At 41.2% G+C, this 21,805-nt stretch overlaps 1 protein-coding gene across 2 annotated transcripts in view; it reads left to right on the top strand.

Moving 5' to 3' along the window:
* Positions 1 to 21,805, top strand: part of TTC13 (tetratricopeptide repeat domain 13) — a 194,392-nt gene that overhangs the window by 103,891 nt on the left and 68,696 nt on the right. For both annotated transcript variants that reach the window (XM_073627758.1, XM_073627759.1), the window contains exons 7-9: positions 7,612 to 7,728; positions 8,655 to 8,765; positions 20,042 to 20,124. In XM_073627758.1, coding sequence (XP_073483859.1) covers positions 7,612 to 7,728; positions 8,655 to 8,765; positions 20,042 to 20,124 — 311 coding nt within the window. The remainder of the gene's footprint in view (positions 1 to 7,611; positions 7,729 to 8,654; positions 8,766 to 20,041; positions 20,125 to 21,805) is intronic.

Below are 21,805 nucleotides of genomic sequence, written 5' to 3'. Positions count from 1 at the left end.
GCTGTTGGTGCACATACTGTGTGTATATACTGGTCTAATTACCACAGCAAGTTTTATGATCACTACAAAAATAAACATCCTTTTTCTATCTTAATTACATTCAGGGCTTATTAGTGCATTTTTTGCTGATCCACATGTTCTATGCCTTACCTGTGTTTTGGAGCTGCTGTTTATTTCCTGAATCCTTTTTCTCTCCAAGCATCTCAACTGGGCCATTTGTAGCTGCTCTCATGAGAAACCATGTACTTGGCAGCCGAGAAACTTTGAACTAATGCAAGTGAAGCTTGTCAGGAGAGCTCACCAATTATGTTGCAAAGGGGGATACATACAGTATGTCATGTGAAGCAATTTGGTGTACTTTATCATACCCTACATGGAGTTATGTACTATTGTGCGATTGAGGTCCATGTTTGCTTTTTCACTCGGATTATATTGAACTTGTTAAATTAGATTTATTGAAACAAGAACCAGTCATGTGAGCTGATTGCTGATTACCTTCTAAAAATATTAATTGCCTGATATGCTGACATTTTGGCTTTGGTGCTATCTGAGTCACTGGTTCGTTACAAGTATGGAATTAAGGAGTTCTGACCTAATTGGCTGCTTTCTTGTTCCAGCCAGAAAAATATAAAGCCAGTAACTAGCAACAAACCTTTTCCTTGTCAAAAGAAGTTTATTGAGTATACAATGTTATAAAGATACATAAAGTAAGTTTACAAGGATCTAAGCTAAGTAAGCTCATTGTTTTACAGTAGGGTTTATATAGGTAAATATCATGAAATTTCAAATATTAAACATTGGGTTCACGTAAACCTAAATTAAAGATATATATCATTTCCTTAGTTACTTTTGTAGGTATTTATACCTACTATACATATTGTTTACAAGTAGAGTGTATATAGGTCAAATATATTCTGATAATGAGCTTTAATCGTAAGGTGGAGAAAAGGAAAGAGAGAGAAGAAAAAGGGTTGAAAGGTAGAGGTATGGTCCACAAGGTTGTCCCGCTCGTCAGTTTATTATTCTTTTTAGTTCCCTTTGAAGCCTTAGAATGGGTGTCTCTGTAAGTCATTTAATCTGTTACCATGGCAACAGGACAGAGTCATTGAAGTTTGACAGGAACTGTTGTTTTATCCAAGGATGCCAAAGTTTTTCAAATTTTGGAATTTGATTTTGATCGATGGCTACCATCTTAGCATGGGACATTGTATTATTCATTCTGTGAATTGTTTCTGCTAGTACCAATGTAGGAGATTTCCATGCTTTGGCCACTGTTTGTTTTGCAGCCGTTATTAGTTGGATCATAAGTTTGAATTGAGAGAGTGTTAACCATTCCGGTTTTAGATTAAGTAAAGTTAAATATGGATCTGGTTGTATTATTTTTTTAAATATTTTAGATGCAATCACGAAGACTTCCTTCCAGAAGGTTTGGATTACTGGGCACGTCCACCATATGTGTAAATATGTGCCTATTTCTGGGCATCCTCGAAAACAAAGAGCTGAGGTATTAGGTGAATATTTTGCCACTCTAGCGGGTACAAGGTACCAGCGAGTTAGGACTTTATAATTTGTCTCCAGTGCTAAGATGTTGGGTGAAGATGACTTAGATGTGAGCCATATGTTAGACCAGTCCGTGTCTTCTAAAGTTCGTCCCAGGTCCTCTTCCCACCTCTGAACGTAAGAGGGTCTATTAAGATTTGCTACTCCATATAATTGATTATAAAGTGATGAAATTGTACCTTTAGCAAATGGATCTTTTGTACAGATTGATTCAAAAATGGATAATTGGGATAATGATGTATCCCCCTTTAGGAATGGTGTATAGAAAATTTTGATTTGGAGATATCTAAATATCTCAGAGTTTGGTAGATCATATTTTTCTCTAAGCGATGGGAATGAAAGGAATGATTTAGATGCTATGAAGTCATTTAGTGTCTGAATGCCTGATGTTGTCCAAGCTTTAAAAGAATTTGGGTAGATCCATGCCGGATAAAAGGCCGGATTTCTGATAAAAGAAAGAAGAGGATTGTGTGGAGATTGTAACTGATATTTGGTTTTTAGTTTATCCCAGAGAGATAAGAAGTGTTTAGTTATGGGATTATGAATTTTAAAGCGGTCTTTAGGATCAAGCCATAATAAATTTGATATTAATAGAGGGTCATTTTCTGAAGCCTCTATAAATACCCATAATGGGATTTCCTGTTTTGCATGGTATTTGGACAGACTGGCCAAATGTGCTGCTCTGTAGTAGTTAGTAAAATTAGGGTATCCCAGGCCTCCTTTATTTTTGGGAAGATGTAGTGTGTGTATAGGTATACGTGGTTTAGAAGAGCCCCATATAAACGAAGTTGCTCTTTTTTGTACTATTCTCAAAAAATAGGAAGGAATTGGAATAGGGAGGACTCTGAATAGATAAAGCAATTTGGGTAGAATAGTCATTTTGATTGCATTAATCTTCCCTATCCAGGATAAAGGAAGTTGCGACCATTGTTTTATTAGATTTGTGATCTGTCTTAATACAGGAGGATAATTGGTTGAGAATAAGTCAGAATGAGATGCTGTTAAATGAATTCCAAGATATGGGATTGATTTTTCTGCCCATGTGAATGGGAGTGCAGCCCTAGCCGGGATCAATTCCATGTTTGTGAGTGAAATATTAAGCACTAGGCATTTCTTAGGATTAATCATAAGGCCGGATAGGGCTGCAAACCCATCAAGAGCTGGTATTAAGTTAGGACCAGAGACCTGTGGTGATGATAGAAAAAGTAATATATCGTCTGCAAATATACATAATTTGTGTGTAATACCTCCTACTTCAATGCCAGTTATAGTTTGGTTTGTTCTGATGTATTGGGCCATGGGTTCGAGTATAAGGGCAAATAATAAGGGAGATAATGGGCAACCCTGTCGGGTACCTCTTTCGATATTAAAGGCTTCAGATTTGTATCCAGCATATTTTATATAGGCTTTGGGTTTATTATATAATGCTTTGATCCATGTTAAAAAGTGGGGTCCAAAACCCCATTTTTGTAATGAATATTGCATATATTGCCAGGATACTGTGTCAAATGCCCTCTTAATATCGAGAGATAGAAAACATAAAGGGATTTTCCGTTTTTTAGCAATATGTGCCAATAACACTGCCCTGCGTATATTATCGCCTGCCTGTCTATTTGGCAAGAAGCCTACTTGATCTCTATGTATTAATTTTCCTATAATGCTATTGAGGCGTTTTGCTATTATTTTTGCTAATAATTTAATATCGAGGTTTAACAGAGAGATAGGCCGATAATTCACACAGGAAGTATCATCAGAAAGGGGTTTTGGGATCATACAAACAATTGCCATTAGTGTTCCTTGCCGAAAAGAATGTCCATCTAGAAGTTTGTTAAAAGTTTCAGTGAGAATGGGAGAGAGTATTTCTGAGAATGTTTTATAGTATAAAGCCGAGTAGCCGTCTGGGCCTGGTCTTTTATTAAGTTTTAGGTCTTTTATGGCGTTAGCAACTTCATCTATAGTTATAGGCTCATCCAAACTGCTTTTTTGATTTTGAGATAACTCAGGTAAGGTTATTTTTGAGAAGAAGGATTCAGCCTCTGTAGGATTAAATTCATTGTTTGTCTTGTATAAAGTTGCGAGATGTGAGTGAAATTTATGGACTATTTTAACTGGATTACAAGTGTAAACATTTTTTGATAATTTCAAACGTATTGGTATACGTACCTGGTTTGTTTGTATTCATGTAGAAATTGTGTTTGGAGCGTTTGAGGGATTTATCAACTGACTCCGTGAGAAATAGATCGTATTCCAATCTAGATTTTTCCAGATGAGATTTTGTACTCTGAGATGGATTATCTTGGAATGATATGTAGGCTGCATTAAAATTGAGTTCTAGTTTTTTTGCTAGATTTTTGCGTTCCCGTTTAAATAGTGCCATTTGTCTTTGTATTGTACCACGCAAGACAGGCTTATGAGCTTCCCACAGTGTTATTGGGGAGATGTCTGTTGTATTATTAATTGATATGTATTCCTTTAAAGCTTGATCAATGGCCATCTGAAGTAGTGGGTGTTTGAGCATTATGTCCGGTAAGTACCACGTTGGGTCATGCGCTTTTGGTATGGCTGAGGCTATAGTAGTGTATACTGCATTATGGTCAGACCACGGAATCGGAATTATATCTGATGCAATAATTTCTGGTATCATTCCTATTGTTAGAAAAATATGATCTATTCTGGTGAAAGTTTGATGAGGGTGCGAGAAATAAGTGAATTTCTTTTTCATTGGGTTACTTTCTCTCCATGAATCTACCAGATTGTGTTTGGAAAGAAGTTGAGAAAAAGGTAATCTAGAGGTTATTTTGGATGGTGTAAAAGGTGATTTATCTAGAAATGGGAGGAGGACCTGGTTCGAATCCCCACACATTATCACTGTTCCTATTTTGTGTGTATTAATCACTTGTAATATATGTGAGAGGAATGGTGTAGGTTGTTTGTTAGGAGCGTAGTAGGAAATCACCGTGATTGCTGTATCCATTATATAACCCATGAGTATCAGGTATCTACCTTCTGGGTCTTTAATTTCTGATGATAAGGTGAATGGTGTGGATCGGTGAAATGCAATTAGAGTTCCCCTTTGCTTGGTACAGGCAGAAGCCGTGTAAATTTGTTGATAAAAAGGAGAAATATATTGTGGAGTAGAATCTTTGGTGAAGTGTGTTTCTTGGAGGCATACTATGTGAGCCTTCTTGTTATGGAAAGTACGGAAGGCTTTGGTCCTTTTTTGAGGGACATTTATTCCCTGAACATTCAGGGAAAGTATATTCAGTGGTGCCATGGCAATAGATCAAATAGTTTTGACTTACTTTTTGTTATGCAGAGCTGACTGCGCAGATCAACCTGTGTGGACTGAAGAGATGAATAGATAGAAAAGAAACCAGTGAATTCTGGAGTAAAGAGTAAACAAAAAACATACGAGATTAGATGATACATTGTATAAATTATTTTTTGCAAGTAATCACAATTTACCCGTGAAAGAGAATAAATATCTCTCTCAGGGGAATAAGTGCCTTCGTCGCACTCCCACATAATATGGTTGGGAGAATGAGGAGGGCTAATGGGGGTACACGGATCTTCCGCTTACAGGAGAGAAGTGCTATGTCAAAAGACAATAAAATGATGTTTCATTAATTGGAGTGCAGAATATAGTTTTTGTTGAAATTATTTATTCCAGGGTGGTTGTATATGGTTAGTCTTGCCCTAGGCTAAATAATTCAGTTAGAAAGGTACTGTTAATAACTTTGGTATTGATGAAGATAGTTTGAATTATTTTGGGATTTTAACCCTTTTAGAGTAAACAATTACATATTTTATTCATACGTAACTGTTTAGATATGTTAACTCATAAAATTGAGGTTGTATTGCTTCAGATTAGAATAAACAAAAACATAATTCTAGGAACTAGTTAGGTAATAATATATTTGTTTTAAGAAAAGAAAGAAAAAGCTTCCATTACTTCTGGATTATTGAACATATTTGTCCTAAAAAGTAATAAATCTATTGTTATTACCTGATAATATATAACTGAACAAGAATTTCCTTATTTCACTTATATATTCTAAGGCTATATGAATCAGAAGTAATAAGAAATATAACTGGAATGTAACATGATCCCACACAGTGTGTGACTATCAGAATGCAGTTACATTCAGTTATAAATATAGGTTTTTTAAAGAGAACCATCTCTTAGTATAATAAATGAAGAGATATCAGGAATTAGGATGTCAGTCCATTGAATCTTCTTGCTCCATGGATGATGTGGCATAACGGCCTCTTTTGTGAGAATGATGATTCCCATTTTGTTCTGAAATTTTCTGAGTGCTGCCTGAAGGTGAAGATGACGCCATTCTTCTGCGTGTGGGAGAGTTGCTGCTTGTGGGTTCTGTCAGATTTAATTTTAAAAGGGTTTGTTGTAGTTCATCTGCTGATCTGCTTCTGTAAATTGTACCTTGGTAGTTAAATCTGACTGAAAAGGGGAAGCCCCATTGATACATAATGTTGTGGCGTTGCAGTTCCATTAGTTGGGGTTTCATGGATCGTCTTTTAGTAATAGTAAGTTGGGATAGGTCAGCAAAAATTTGATAATTGTGTCCTTGAAAATTAAGTTCCTTTTTTTCTCTTGCAGCAATTAGTATTTGTTCTTTCGTTCTGTAATAATGAAATTTTGTGATTATATCACGTGGGGGTCCATCTTTCTTTTTGGCTGTGAGGGCTCTGTGTACTCTGTCCAGTTCTAAACGTTCAATAGGGATATCTGGCTTTAGTTCTTGTAATAGAGCAGTAATAGTAGATTGCAGGTCTGTCACAGTTTCAGGTATTCCCCTTATGCGTAAGTTTGAACGTCTGGCTCTATTTTCGTAATCTTCGAGCTTAGTTTGAAGTATTAAATTCTCTTTTTTTAATTGTTCCAATTCTGTTATATTTTCTTGGGTTGTAATTTCAATTTCATCCATTTTTATTTCTAAGGCTGCGGTGCGGTTTCCCAGCTCTCTTATTTCTTTGGTTAGACTTTTTGTTATTTGGTCTGAGGTTTGTTTTAAAGCCTTATGAAGCATCTTTTCAAATTGTAATAATATTACTGGGGATACTGAGGAGGCTTGTGGAGAAGTTTGTGAGAGGATTTGTTCTGTATCTGACTCAAATGAAGAGTCTTGCTGTGACATTTTCTGTCTGTGAGAGCTCCCTGATGCTGTATCTTGTGAGGTGACTGGAGCTGCTTCAGCTGCAATGAGTGCCTGTGAGCTCTTTGTGAGGTGATTTTTATTTCTGCCACGGTTTCCTCCCAGTACCATATTTCCTGCCCAAACTTTCACAGTTTGTTCCCTGGGGCAAAAAGGTTCAAATGGATACCTTTTGAGCCTGCAGGCTCCGCTTTGTCCTTCTCTTCTCTCCTTAGCGGTGTGGAGCTCTAACAATGCATGTCTGCTCTGCAACAAACCTTTTCACGCCAAGGTCAGTAGTGACAATCTCTATAGTTATTTCATGACAGGTTTCCTTGAAATTTTAGCAGAGAGATTTGCTAAGCTGCACTGGGCAGGCCAAGTACTTTACACAGCACAGGTAACATTTTTGCCCTTTTCACAGGGAGCAGTGCAAATTATTCAGGTTAGAATGTACATTTCTCTCACAAGGTCTGCTGCAACTTTTCTTTGTGCACCTGCATTGTCCTACTACTGGTAACCTCTATATTTTCCAACTCTGAATGGGCAGCCGTGCCAGCGTTTCCCGCAGAAACCACGGCCCACAGGGAAATCGCATGGTCAAAATTTGACCATGCGATTTCCCTGCAGTTCCTGCAAATGCGCTGCATTTTTACATGCATGTGGGTGCCATTCATTATGAATAGCAGCCCCACGCATTTTCTCACTACAGCGTGTTTTCACAGAGTGGTTGTGGGTGTGGGAATCACTGCGATTCCTGCACTTGCAGCCCCGCACATAGGAGTGAACCTAGTCTTACAGTGTATTTATTTTTGTTTAACTGCTAATACACCACTTGCGTAAACTTTCTTTTTTTTTTTTTTTTTTTTTCTTTCTCCCTTTTTCCCCCCAATAGATATTGTCTCCCCTGGGACGGATTAGTGAGGCACTGAGTGACCTGACTAGAGCTATCCAGCTACAGCCATCAGCACGATTATATAGGCATAGAGGAACACTTCATTTTATATCTGAGGTGAGCTCAAAAATGTAGGTTATACGTATATATCAAGTCCACCCTTAATATCTTAACGTCATTGAGATAATGTGCTTTCCAGTTTTTTGTGTGTCTCAACAATCCCACAGATGAAATTGCTTCCTTCCCTCACTTTCATGACCGTAGTGTTCCACGTTCAGAGGTAACTTTAAATTATGGAGAACCCAGCAGAGATTTGTTATAGACCTGCCACCTGTCGGAAGAGATATGCAGTGGCATGAAAGAAGTGTTGAACACCCTCTTAAAGCGGTTGTATCGTGTGTTTTTTTTTTTTTTTTTTTAACCTTTAAGGCAAAAGGTATAATGAGCACCGCATACTAGCTCATTATGAAATATTATCTTGGAATGAGGTGTCGGCAGCTGATCCCGGTCACCACCGAGGGAGCTGACATTTCCCCTCGGCGTGTCTTCCGGGTTCGCGGCTCCGGCGCTGTGAGTGGCCGGAGCCACGATGTCATCACTTCCGCGCATGCACATGGGAGACTTCTTTCCAGCAAGGTCCGGCAGCGTCTGCCAGACCTTCACAGCGCATTCGCCGCTGACATCAGCGGCTGCATGCAAAGTGAATATCTCCTAAACCGTACAGGTTTAGGAGATATTCATTTTACCTACAGGTAAGCCTTATTATAGGCTTACCTGTAGGTAAAGATATAAAAAAAGGGTATACAACCACTTTAACAATTTGCTGTATTAAAAATTTACATATCATGTTCCACTGCTTTAATTTACTGTACGCATGTGCTGCCCTATTGAGTACATTTTGCTGGTGCATATTAATAAGAGAGAGAAAACTTGGCATCAGACTGAAAGTTCTGTCACCAGCACTTTTAAGATCACAGCAAATCACTAACATTTTTTCTCTGAATTGAATTACTTTTTTTTTTTTTTTTTTTTTTTTGGGACAGGATTACATTGCAGCTCATGAGGATTTTCAGCGCTCTCTAGAACTGAACCAGAACCAACCAATTGCTGTTTTATACAAGGGCTTGACGTTCTTCCACAGAGGACTGCTGAAGGTAATCTTTGTGCACCCTTTGTGTTTTCTCTATTGATTTACCGCATACTGTATTTGGAACACGAGTTTACTCCCAAATGTTGTTTAAAAATTTACATGATTATTATACTGTTTTTAATTTCACTAATTTGCATACAGATCTATTTCTCTGCCCTTTCATAGAATTGCATTGTGAGAAGGAGCAGTAAAATGCAACCATTGAATTGTTCTTGGGTGAAAGATATCTAGATGAGCTATCCACCAAGAACTAACTATTTGTTTAGTCCACAAATATTTAAAAAGAAGTATGGGATTTGGTATTTTTTTAGAATCCTACTTCCCTAGCTGGATGCAGCATCAGTCCAATGCTGCATCTGCCCCCCAGCCGGCTCTAACACTGAGAACTGAGCAATCAAACACTGACAATCGCTCGGTTCTCACAGCTCCATGAGCAGAGAGCTGGTGACTGTCAGTCATCGGCTCTCTGCTCTGAACCCCCCCCCCCACCGCGCTCACTGCAGCGCTTGGCTGTGGAGGGGGCGGGAGCAGCCCAGCTCAGGCTCATTGAGAGACTGAGCCAGCTGCCAGTCCAGGCATGTGGGTGGATCTTGACCATAAGGTCGATTTATCTTTCCCGAGCCTGGACCAGCTCTGTGACATCAGCCGTCAGCGGGCTTCGGCTCGCTGTGTGCTCAAAACGGATCACAAGAGTGCAAAACGAACTGCACTCCTGTGATCCACAGGAGAAGTACAGCCAAACGAGCTTTTGCTGTACTTCTTTGATTTACCTCTACTGTGGCCACTTGTAACACACACAAAAAGCTGCATTGAAAACTCTGTATCCTAAATTCAGTCTTTTTTTCAGAAGAAATGTAAAACAACCATAAAGAGTGGCCTAGTTTTCTCTAATAAGTAAAAAAAAGGGATACTACCTGGATCAATAATTTACAGCCCACAGCCTTGATACTGACATTGTTGGTTTTATTCTCATTGCCTATGTCCCAGTACACCTTGTTCTCTCAGTATTGTGCACATTGCAACACCCCAACAACTACACCCCAGAGTTGCACTTCTGCCTTAGGTTCTGCACTAGTTTTTGTTGCAGATCTTGTCATACTGTCTACATTGCATTGTCTGATAGCTTTCCCTACACTGTTTGCATTGCACTCTCTCTCTCTCTCTCTCTTTACCTCCATATTATGTTCCCTGAAACACTATGTTCTTTGACACCCCCCATGTCCTACACTTGATCATCTTTGCACTTGCTCACACTGCATCCTGCCCAGATTTCTCTCCTCAGTACCATCTGCCGTATTTAACACTAAACACTTTTTCTGATTTCCTGTGCTTTGTACCTCAACTCTGAGCTCTCTGATTGCAGCCTTGTAGCCCTTTTTGTATACCGCTCTCTGGCATTCTGTGCTCTTCATTCTCCATAATGTTTGTCTGTGGTATGTTGTCTCTCAGTGCCTTCCCTACTGTCATACTGGATAGTGCATTGGCAGGTAAATGTCACCTGACATTTCCACTTTGTCTAAATCCCCAGACTTTTAGGCAACTATTTTGTGGACTGAAAAAAAATATTAAAATTTTACTTTCTTTATCGTACATCACGGAACACAGAGCACCATAATAATTATGTGGGTTATAAACCACCTTCAGGTGATGGACACTGGCACACCCTAAACAGAAAGTTGCCTCCCTATATAACCCCTCCCATACCGGGAACACCTCAGTTTTTTCACCAGTGTCTAAGGTGTTGGTCACAATTAAAGATGTGCTCTGAGGAGCTCCAGGAGGGATCCATGCTGAATTTAAATAGCCTCCACAGACCGGATCCATTCAAAGTGCCACTGAGTCCAAGGTGGATGGTACCCAGGCCTCGTACGAAGCACAAGGTTTTGCCTGTAACACCTCTCTTTGCAGGACTGGACCCCAGGACCCAGGGTTTTTGGTCATGCTCACATTACCTAAAGTTTTTCCTGAGGGGTGCTATACAGGTCCAAGGGAATGGAACCCTGATAAAAAGGAACCCGGTCCTGGAAGGTTTGCTAAACGCAGCCCGCCGTGATGGGTGAAGTTTGGATCTGTCTGACTTCAGCAGTATCCTGCGGCAAGGATAAGGGAAGGGTAGAAGCATAGGAACTGAAAAAGTCCACCTATGATTTTTCTTCCTTAGGGAAAAAATGTTGTCATACCTCAAATCCTCCACTAGAGGGAGTATGTGCACATTCCTTATCTGTTGTCTTCACTTCAGCTCAGTGTCAGTCGTGTGTGGCAGCAGCAGCTTGCACAGTGGGGATTCCTCTTGCAGGTAAGAGATCTGCCATCCTGCATTTCTCCCCCCTGGTGGGACCCTGAGGGGTTAGGGATCAACAATTGTTGTGGCGCCCCTTGTAATACCCCCGTCGGGGGGGTGCAGAGGTCCCGGGTTTGGCTCCAGAAGTTTTAATCCCCTGCCAGCTGTGTTTGGGCTCTGCCTCTTCCCCCCCCCCCCCCCATATGTTGGGTCTGCGGGACCCAAAGGCCCCCTGCGCGTGGGAACATTTGAAAATTCAAACGAAAGGTAGGGGGGAGGTTGTATGGAGGGGGTGGGGCCTAGGCGCTGCGCCGTGTGTGGGAAATAAACGTCCACGAGGACGCACGGGGCAAGTGCAGGGAGGAGATATTACTTGGAGCTGTCTCTCTCGGCTGTGCAGCAAGGAGAAAGCAAGCTGGCTAGACTCAGGACACAGGAGCGGTGGGGCATGTAAGGGTGCAAAAACGGGCATTCCTAATATGGAAGGACATTTTTTTCCAGCACTAGACTGAACTTATAGTGGCATTATACTGTCAGACTGTTGTTCGGCGATATGTGCATTTAAAGAGTTCCTCTGTTTTTTGTGCTTAGGAAAATGTCTGCCAAAAAAGACACCACAAAAACCTCATAAAAGGTACCATTTCACCCCCAGGCGCTGGGCACTCCAGCCGTGCCTCCACACTGCATCCTCGCCTGAAATACCAGTTGGGGCAAGCCAGGGTGAGTCATTGGAACAAATTGGTGGGGCAGCTGCTTGTCACATCTCAGCCCCTGTATACGTGACTGAAGATGCCTTTTCCTCCGCCCTGCAGGGCCTAGAGGGAAGATTAGCGGCTTTAATCTCATCCTCCATCCAAATGGATAGGAAGCGTGTTAGATCTCCCTCCCCCACCTTAGACCCTTTCCAAGGGGATCGGTGGGTAGGGGATAAGGTGTTACCCTCAGGCAATCAGGAGGAAAGACAAACCAATTACTCCTCTGCGGAGGAAACAGCGGAAGATGAACCCTTTTCAGCCTCGCAATCTGAGAAATTGCTGTTACAGTCCCTTACAGAGATGGTTCATTCCACTTTCATGCTACCCCTAATGGAGTCAGCTGAAAGTTCGGTTTCTTCCTTGGGTTCCTTAAAACCTTCACAGCCTTTGCATGCGTTTTCTGTCCATGCATTACTAAAAAAGCTTATTTATGCTGAATTGAATCACCCGGATAAGCATTTTCTCCCTCCAAAGAGATTCTTAGTTCTCTATCCCATGGGGGAGAAATTCACCAAAAAAATGGAATATACCAGCAGTTGACGCTGCGATTTCCAGTGTGACTAAAAGTCTAACTTGTCCAGTAGACAATGCACAAATGCTTAAGGATCCAACAGATAAAAGGTTGGAAATTCCTGTTAAAATCTTCTTTGTCTTTAGCAGGTGTGGTTACTCAGTCCGCAGTCGCTGCAATAGGCATCTGTCAATCCCTAAAGGACCAGTTTAGACAGGCCCTTAAAGAGGTTCCTGTACAGCAAGCCGGGGATTTGGCCGAACTACCAAGAGCATTATGTTTGCCATAGACGCCATTAAAGATTCTATTCTTCAGGCATCCCGCCTTTCACTTGTGCTAGTACACATGCGTAGAATCCTGTGGTTAAAAAAGTGGTCAGCCGGAGCACCATGCAGAAAACTCCTGACTGGTTTTCCTTTTATGAGGATCGGCTATTTGGGGATGATTTGGACAAATACATCCAAACGATTTTCAGTGGGAAAGTACTCTTTTGCCAGAATACACGCCCTTCATTTAAGCTGACTCTTTCTCCTGTGCCAGGGGCATCCGCCTCTAGGCAGTGGCCACGGCCACTGCCATCAGACTCTAGAGGAAAACCTCAGGGTCAGGCCCAGGCACAAAAGAAGTCCTGGGGGCGGAAACCTGCAAAACAGAATTCTAAAGCCTCATTATGAAGGGACACCCCCCCTCGCCAGAGTGAGGAGAAGACTTCTTCAATACTCAGAAGTCTGGCAAGAGGAAATTCAGGACAGATGGGTCATCTCCACGGTGTCTCTAGGGTACAAACTAGAATTTCGGGAGTTTTCACAGTCTTGTTTTTCTGAGGTCAAGCGTTCCCAAAGATCCAGGGAAAAGGCAATCTCTGTTTTGGGCACTAAACCGATTACTGGCTCAGGGGGTGATCATACAAATCCCCACAGAACAAGGTTTGGGTTTTTATTCAAACCTCTTTACGGTACCAAAACCGAATGGAGATGTCAGACCCATTCTAGATCTAAAGAATCTAACTCGGTTCCGGAAGATCCCCTCCTTTTGCATGGAGTCAATCAGGTCAGTGGTTTCTATCCTACAAGGAGGAGAACTTCTGGTGTCTATCGACATCAGGGATGCATATCTGCATGTCCCTATATTTCCCTCTTACCAAGGGTTTCTTTGGTTCAAGGTAGAACAGCATTTTCAGTCTGTAGCCTTGCCCTTTGGGCTAGCTACAGCACCCTGGGTGTTTACAAGAGTTCCGGCCCCACCTCTAGCCAGGTTAAGGGCACAGGGCATAACAGTCTTGGCGTACCTAGACGATCCATTGCTAATAGACCAGTCAGTGGCTCCTTTGGAGCAAAGTGTGCGCATTACAATCAAATACCTGAAAAATCTGGGTTGAATTCACAAAGTCTTCCTTAAAACCGCTGAATAGACTGGAGTACTTGGGTCTGATCATAGACACAGCCCAGAAAAAGGTGTTCTTGCCTCAGGCAAAGATCAACACCATAAGAGAGCTGGTGCAGATGGTCAGGTCGAAAAGAGATCCCTCCATTCGCCTTTGCATGAGGTTGTTAGGGAAGATTGTGGCTTCATTCGAAGCGGTTCCCTATGCCCAATTCCATTCGAGACTGTTACAAAACAGTATCCTGTCTGCTTAGAACAAAACGGTTCAAGCTCTAGATTTGCCAATGCGGCTGTCCGCAAAGGTGTTCCAGATCCTCAGTTGGTGCTCGGTATCCGGGAATCTGCAAAAGGTAAAAACCTTCATACCAGTTACCTGGAAAGTGGTAACGACAGATGCCAACCTTTCAGGTTGGGGAGCAGTACTGGAAAACACAGCTGTCTAGGGACAGTGGTCCAGAACCGAAAAAGCCTTGCCCATCAACATCCTAGAGATTCGGACAGAGTGCCTGTCTCTGAAGCCCTGAACATTCAGGTTACGGGATTGTCCTGTCAGGATCCAATCCGACAATGCCAGAGCTGTGGCCTATATCAGTCGCCAAGGGGGCACGAAGGGTCACGCAGCTCAGAGAGTGGTGGACCATATTCTAGCTTGGGCGGAAAAGGATGTTCCTTGCTGTCACAGAATGTCCCACACTCCGCTTGAGTGCTTCCGTCAGTATACCACTTCATTGTAGTCTGGATACAGATATCAGATATTCCAACCTCTCTGAGCACAAAACAAGGCGACACTTGCTTGTTGCTAACATGGACTGACTTTATTTGAGATCTCACACAAATATATACACAGCAGAATGACTAAAACCTAACCTAATTAACATGAGCTAATTATCTAATCCTTTTACCCAGACCAGATGACTCAGAGACATGACCTGTAGGACACAGACTTGTGGGCACCGAGCTTCACACAGTAGTGTAAACACAATAGCAGTAGCTAATTACCATTAACAATACAAACAACAATCTCCCCCCCCTCCTCAGCCTAGTCATCAACAGTTTGTCTCCTAGCCAGTCCTGGAGGCTAATGTGATCAGCTCACTCAATTAACAGGTTGAGTTCAGAATCAAACAAACCAATAATAGTCTCTACATACATCCTGGGAGATATTGTGGACAAATATTACTGTCCCATTTTAAGTAGTCCAAGATATATTTTCTCACTCACCCTGTGCCAGGATAGCACAGGGTGACTTAGACATAAGAGGTATATGGGGAGCTGAAACAAGGACATCCCCTACTTTCCAAGGGATTCTGAGTTCCACGGGCCCTCCCGTCACACTTGCCTATTGGCAGTTTTCATTCCGGGAATAAAGAATTGGCAGGCGGACTAGGTGAGTCACCAGCAGTTGTTCCCGAGGGAGTGGTCCCTTCACCCCAAAATCTTTCTGGCTATATGCCAAAGATGGGGGATCCCGGACGTAGATCTTTTGACGTCCAGGTTCAACATGTAGTTGATCAACTTTATGTCAAGGACAAGTGATCCACTCGCATGCGAGATAGATGCGTGGTGACCCCATGGGGTCACTTTTTACTGAGTTAGGTTTTTTTCCCTATTCAGTTGCTGCCACGGCTTCTTTGCAGGATCAAGCTGGAAAGAAAGCCGGTAATCCTTGTAGCCCCAGCATGGCCTAAAAGGTCCTGGTATGCAGAAATTGTAAAGATGGCGGTGGAGGATCCATGGTCCCTTCCACTACAGCCAGACCTACTCTCACAGGGGCCAATATTCCATCCTACCTTGCAAACTCTAAGTTTGACGGTTTGGCTATTGAAGCCCTCATTCTGAAGAGATGTAGTCTCTCCGGGTCAGTGATTTCTACCTTCATTAATGAATCCAGCTTCCAGAGTCATATATTATAGACTCTGGAGCGCTTATGTTTCCTGGTGTGAATCCAAGGGTTGGAACCCTCGGAAATATAACATAGGTAGAATTCTTGTTTTTTCCTACAACTACAAATGAAGCTGGCCTTTAATACTATTAAGGGGCAAGTCTTGGCTTTGTCTGTCTTTTTTTCAAAGACCGCTTGCTTCGCATTTTTTTGGTCCAGGGTTTTTATACAAGAGGTAACACGGCTTATTCTGCCATTTAGACCACCCTTGAACCTTTGGGACTTGAACTTAGTTTTTTGTCGGTATTGCAAAAACAGCCCTTTGAACCATTACAGCATACTCCCTTGGTCCTTCTGACAAGGAAAATAGTGTTTTGGGTTGCTATACTCTCTGCAAGAGGGTATCGGCGTTGGCTGCTCTTTCCTGTAAAGAAGTCATGTTTAATTATTAAGGTGTTTTTAGATTTTCACCTAAACCAAGATATTGTACTACCATAGTTTTTTTCTAAAACCAGGTTTTAGGGTAAAGAACTCACTACATTGCCTTGATTTAGTGAAGAGCGGTCAAAGTCTATTTAACCGGTTCAATACAGGGCATTTTCACCCCCTTCCTTCCCAGACCAATTTTTAGTTTTCAGCGCTGTCACACTTTAAAACGACAATTGCGCGGTCGTGCGATTTTGTACCCAAACAAAATTGACGTCCTTTTTTCCCCCACAAATAGAGCTTTCTTTTGGTGGTATTTGATCACCTCTGCGGTTTTTATTTTTTGCGCTATAAACAAAAGAGGAGCGACAATTTTGAAAAAAACACAATATTTTTTACTTTTTGCTATAATAAATATCCCAATTTTTAAAAAAAAACAAAAACAAATTTTTTCATCAGTTTCGGCCGATACGTATTCTTCTACATATTTTTGGTCAAAAAAATCGCAATAAGCGTATATTGATTGGTTTGCGCAAAAAAGTTATAACGTCTATAAAATACGGGATAGATTTATGGCTGGGCACACGCACCGGGTCCCGAGCAACGCGGCGGGCGCGCGCCACCTAGGCAGCCAGGAACCCGAGGCCGTCATATGACGTCCACCCAGGATGGGCGATCCCATCTGTGGACGTCATATTACTATGGCTGGGTAGGGAAGTGGTTAAAGACTGCTCAGGTCTGAAAGACTGATGTTTTATTATGCTGCCAGAGGGTCCTAGGAAGGGACAGACAGCTTCAAAATCCACTATTGCTAAGTGGATTCAGCAAGTTATAATTCAGGCCTAATGGTTAAAAGGTAAAATTTCACCTTTTCATGTCAAAGTGCACTCTACTAGAGCGGTTAGTGCTTCTGGGGCAGTGCATCACAAGCCTCCATGGCTCAGATCTGCAAGGCCGCAACTTGGTCTGCAGTCCATACATTCACCAGATTTTATCAAGTGGATGTAAAAAAGGGCATGAGGATATCGCCTTTTGGGTGCAGTGTGCTGCAGGCAGCAGTATAGGTCCTCAAGTCTGTTGGCACTCTACGGGTTGTGTCTCCCTCCCCTCAAATAGCATTGCTATGGGACGTCCCACATAGTAATTACTACGGTGCTCTGTGTCCCGTTATGTATGATAAAGAAAATAGGATTTTTATAACAGCTTACCTGTAAAATCCTTTTCTTGGAGTACATCACAGGACACAGAGGTCCCGCCCCTCTTCTTCTGGGGTATATTTATATTGCTTTGCTACAAAACTGAGGTGTTCCCAGTATGGGAGGAATTATATAGGGAGGCAACTTCCTGTTTAGAGTGTGCCAGAGTCCATCACCTGAAGGTGGTCTATAACCCACATAGTAATTACTGTGGTCCTCTGTGTTCCGTGATGTACTCTAAGAAAAGGATTTTACAGGTAAGCTGTTATAAAAATCCTACACAGGCCGTTCATGCTAGAAACCCTCCAATGTGGCTGAATTAAAACAATTCTGCAAAAAACAGTGGTCCAAAATTGCTCCATAGAAATGTGAAAGACTCATTGCCAGTTATCGCAAATGCTTTATTGCAGTTGTTGCTGCCAAGGGTGGCACAACCAGTTATTAGGTTTAGGGGGCAATTACTTTTTCACATAGAGCCAGGCAGGTTTGGACAGCTTTTTTGCCTTAATAAATGAAACCATCATTTAAAAACTGCATTTTGTAGTCACTCGGGTTATCTTTGTGTAATAATAACATTTGTTTGATCTGAGTCATTTAAGTGTGACAAATGTGCAAAAAAAAAAAAAAGGGCAAATACTTTTTCACACAACTGTAATTCCCATGTTCTGCCATTCTGCCTCCTCTTTCTTTGCTCATGGTCCATGATTGGCTTCTGATGTCTCCTATATTTCCCTTCACTTAATATTTAGATGCCATTGTGTCTTAAGCCCTGTACACGCATACTGAAAGTTGTCCAGTTTATTAGGAATCGGACGACTTTGGGTACATATAGTATCGTTTCTGTTGAATGGTCATGCTGGAAAACCAGCATTTGATCAGCACTTGCAGCCAATGGCAGAATACAATAGCTGAGAAGGCGAGATCCCTGCATTACACATTGTTGTGGGGATCTGTCGGGTTTTTTTTTTCCTTCAGCCCACTGGTTGAACGAAAAAAAACTGCACGTGTAAACCCAGCTTTACTCCTGTGATCAGTAGAGTGAGTTTAACACATTTTACTAAATGTATAATTAAAATATTGATGATTGAACAGTAATGTATACCAAGGCGTTCAGTTTCCAAGGGCCAAACATTTCCAGACAAAATGTACCTGCTCCTATTGATAGCCATCTATATTTTAGGCATTTAAAACGTATCCATGCCCTTTTAAGCTATCTGGTAAGTAGACCAGAACAGTCTCCTCTGTGAGACTATTCCACATTTGTACAGTCCTTACTGTAAGGAACACTTTCTCCTTTAAAGACTAAACTGCTTGTTCTCCAGGCGCAAGGAGTTCCCTTGTGTATTTTGCAGTGGCCTTAAATTAATGACTCTTTACTATGTGGGTTATTTATGTATTTATACAAGCTCGTCATATCCCCTTTTAACGTGCATCTAAACCCAAAACCAGAAATGTAATCTATTGCAGCTTACTAGTCCTTGGGGTGGTGGCTGCATTTGGTTTCTTTTTTCCAGCTTCTTTTTACGATTTTTACCTGGTAATCCTGCAAATACACTTCCTGTCCCTGGGTGGCTGTGTCACTCCTCTACTGTATCTATGAACGGAGTCAATGTTGTTGCCCATTTCTATGTCTCCATTACATGAGGGAGCAGGGCAATTTACAGAAGATAGCTTGGAAGGAAGGTATTCTTCGGTGCACCTCACAGAAAGTGACAGGGAAAATGCATTTTGCAAAATCAACAAGTACTACCTTTATTTAAAATAATTATTACTTGGGAAATAATAAGAAAACGAATGCCACCACCACATCTAAGGACTGTATGCTGCGGTACATGAATTTTTGGTTTAGTTGTCCTTTTCTGAAGGATAAATACATTCAGTTCAGCTAATCTTTCCTCATAGTTGAAGTCCTCGATTATCCATTATTAAAGAGAAGCTCCAGTCTGTCCAGGAATCCAGCAATCTCCTCACCTGAGGCAATTCTGCAATTGGCTTGGGGTGCAGGTGCCAGCATCTTGGGTAAGGGAAACTGGCAGTGGCGCTTTCCTGCTTCACAGCCGTTTTCGACTGCACATGTGCGAGTCGTGCTGCGCTTTGTGAATGGTCCCACAGTCTTCTGAGAACTATGATGTGTCTCAGAAGGCAGCGGCAGGAAGGAGGAGGAACCGAACATCGCTGCTGCGATCTGACAAGAAGTGGGAGCGAGTACCCACCAAAACTAGGTACCCGCTCCCCCTCCAAAAAGTGCCAAATGTGGCAGTGGCCTTTTTATTTTCTGTAAAAGCCGGCCACTCGAACTATGGTAGCCCAACTCCTTACCTTGTCTTGATTAACCTCTCAAAAACCCCTCTATTCTATCATATGTCCTAAAAAAGTTTGTCAGTAATGCCCAGTATTGCATTTTGCTCCTCAAAATCTCAAATGCAAGCTTCTAGAAGGACCATATACTCACATTGGCCAAGAAATTTACATCCTGGAACTGTTGCTCCATTTGTGCATACATGTGGCACAACATAGATGCACTTATGAAACATTCGCAGAAATTTGCAGAAGTAATGTTTCCTTAAACATTACATTTCGTGCTCACTGATGCATCCATTGGGCACAGCCCACCTTTATTTTGTCTTTAGGAAAGGTGGGCTGCGGCCTACAGAAATTTTAGTAAATGTTAGGTTATGTTTGCATAAACACTACTCCTCCAGATTCCTGTGAGTGCCTAATCTCTGCATGTTTCTCTTATGTTAGGTTTCTATTAACATTGGCATAAATTATGCATTGTGTGTGATTTTCTTTTATTGGGTGTTTTTTTTATTACAATTTTTTTCTCTCAATCATTCTATATTCAGGAAGCTATTGAGACTTTTAAAGAAGCATTGAAACAGAAATCAAACTTTATTGAAGCATATAAAAGTCTTGGTCAAGCTTACAGGTAGGCAAGTCCCATGCAAATAATGTGCAACAGCAGTTGACCTGACCTGAAGCAGGTTATAAGGGGTGTACTGCCAACATCTTAGATCATTTTTAGTAAAAGGAATTTTTTATTATGCATCCTAACATATTTGTTTAAAATATTAAATGTAACTTTTGCACAAGTCGTCATTTTGTAATTGTAATATTTTTAAAAATGACATGCCTATTACAAATTTAAAACTGCTATGATTATGTAAAACTGTCAATGCAATTCAGAATTAGTCAACCTGGAAGCCATAATGCCTGCTTCGTGGATTGGCTGCTGGTCAGCAGAAAGATTTAAAGCATAAGTTCACCTTTTTAAAAAAAAATAAAATAAATGCACATTTTTTTGCTTGCAGTTTCACACTGACAGGAAGTATAAATTAACTACCATAGTGCTCAACATTGCCTTGGTAGTTCATTGAGAACTACAAGCCGACAGCTGCAAAGGATGTTGGTACTTGTTGATCCATTCTCAAAACTCTGTGACTGAATGAGGTGGCCGCGCTCTTTTCAAAAAGTGACAGCTGGTATGGGGAACCTCTCTACGTACTGCTGTCACAGGGAGAGAGGGGATCGGTGAGCGGCTGCAGCAGTGGGGACATGATGCAAGTCAGATTTCAGGCATTCCCTGCAGTTGGAGTTTAGTTTACTTTGATTGTAAAGGTGGTAATAAGGAAGGCATACCTCATTATTCCAAGTCCACATGAAAAATGTAATGGGCAGGCAAAAGAAAAAAAAAAATATATATATATAATATATATATATTTATATATTATGTACAGTATCACAGAAAAGTGAGTACACCCCTCACATTTTTGTAAATCTTTTATTACCGTATTTTTCGCACCATAAGAAGCACCTAGGTTGTAAAGGAGGAAAACAAGAAAAAAAATATTCTGAACCAAATAGTGTACTAAAATATTTAATAAAATATAACAGAATAATATTTCAACTATGTAAAGTGAACAGCAGTCAACAATGGCATTAAGGACCATCATCACTGTCATTAACAATGAGGAGAGACTTTAAGGTTCGAGTACTCTTCTTGTTTTCTGGGAACCCCAAGAACTCATCGCTAGTGTCAGAATTTATGAAGCTCAATTGCTCACAATCGCTGATATCACTTTCTTCGCTATCTTCATATACGATACAATCTTCAGTTCCATCTACATCTTCCGTACAACGATTTCCTCCTTCACTGAGTGCCATGATGTTTTCACCCGTTCACTAACTTGAGTGATAGTGGTCCTCTTCATTCGTCCAGTAAGTGTCAGATCATAATTACCAACAGCCATCCATTTGTTCCACTCTTCTCGTATAAAGACTTTAAACGGTTTGTTGATGGAAACGTCGAGATGTTGCAACTGACTGGTAAGACCCTCAGGAATTAAAGCTAGATGGGTCTTCACTTCTTTTAAAGCACTTTTTTGTAGTTTCGCTAATACTTGCTCTAAACTGGTCAAGCGCAAATAAGGCAGGTTTTTTCAGAAGCCCTCCAGGACGTTTGGACCACATTTTTTTAACCCATACTCTCATTCCAGTTTCGTCCATCCATCCTTTATTGTGAACAGGTACAACAACTCCGCGTGGAATCACTTCTTTTGGAAATGTTTTCCTGTTTGAAAATTAGCATGGGTGGCAATTTGGTGTCCTGA

The sequence above is a fragment of the Aquarana catesbeiana genome, linkage group LG04 (genome assembly GCF_042186555.1).
Source record: "Aquarana catesbeiana isolate 2022-GZ linkage group LG04, ASM4218655v1, whole genome shotgun sequence".
Classification (NCBI taxonomy): Eukaryota; Metazoa; Chordata; class Amphibia; order Anura; family Ranidae; genus Aquarana; species Aquarana catesbeiana.
This window is presented reverse-complemented; position numbering and strand designations above follow the sequence as displayed.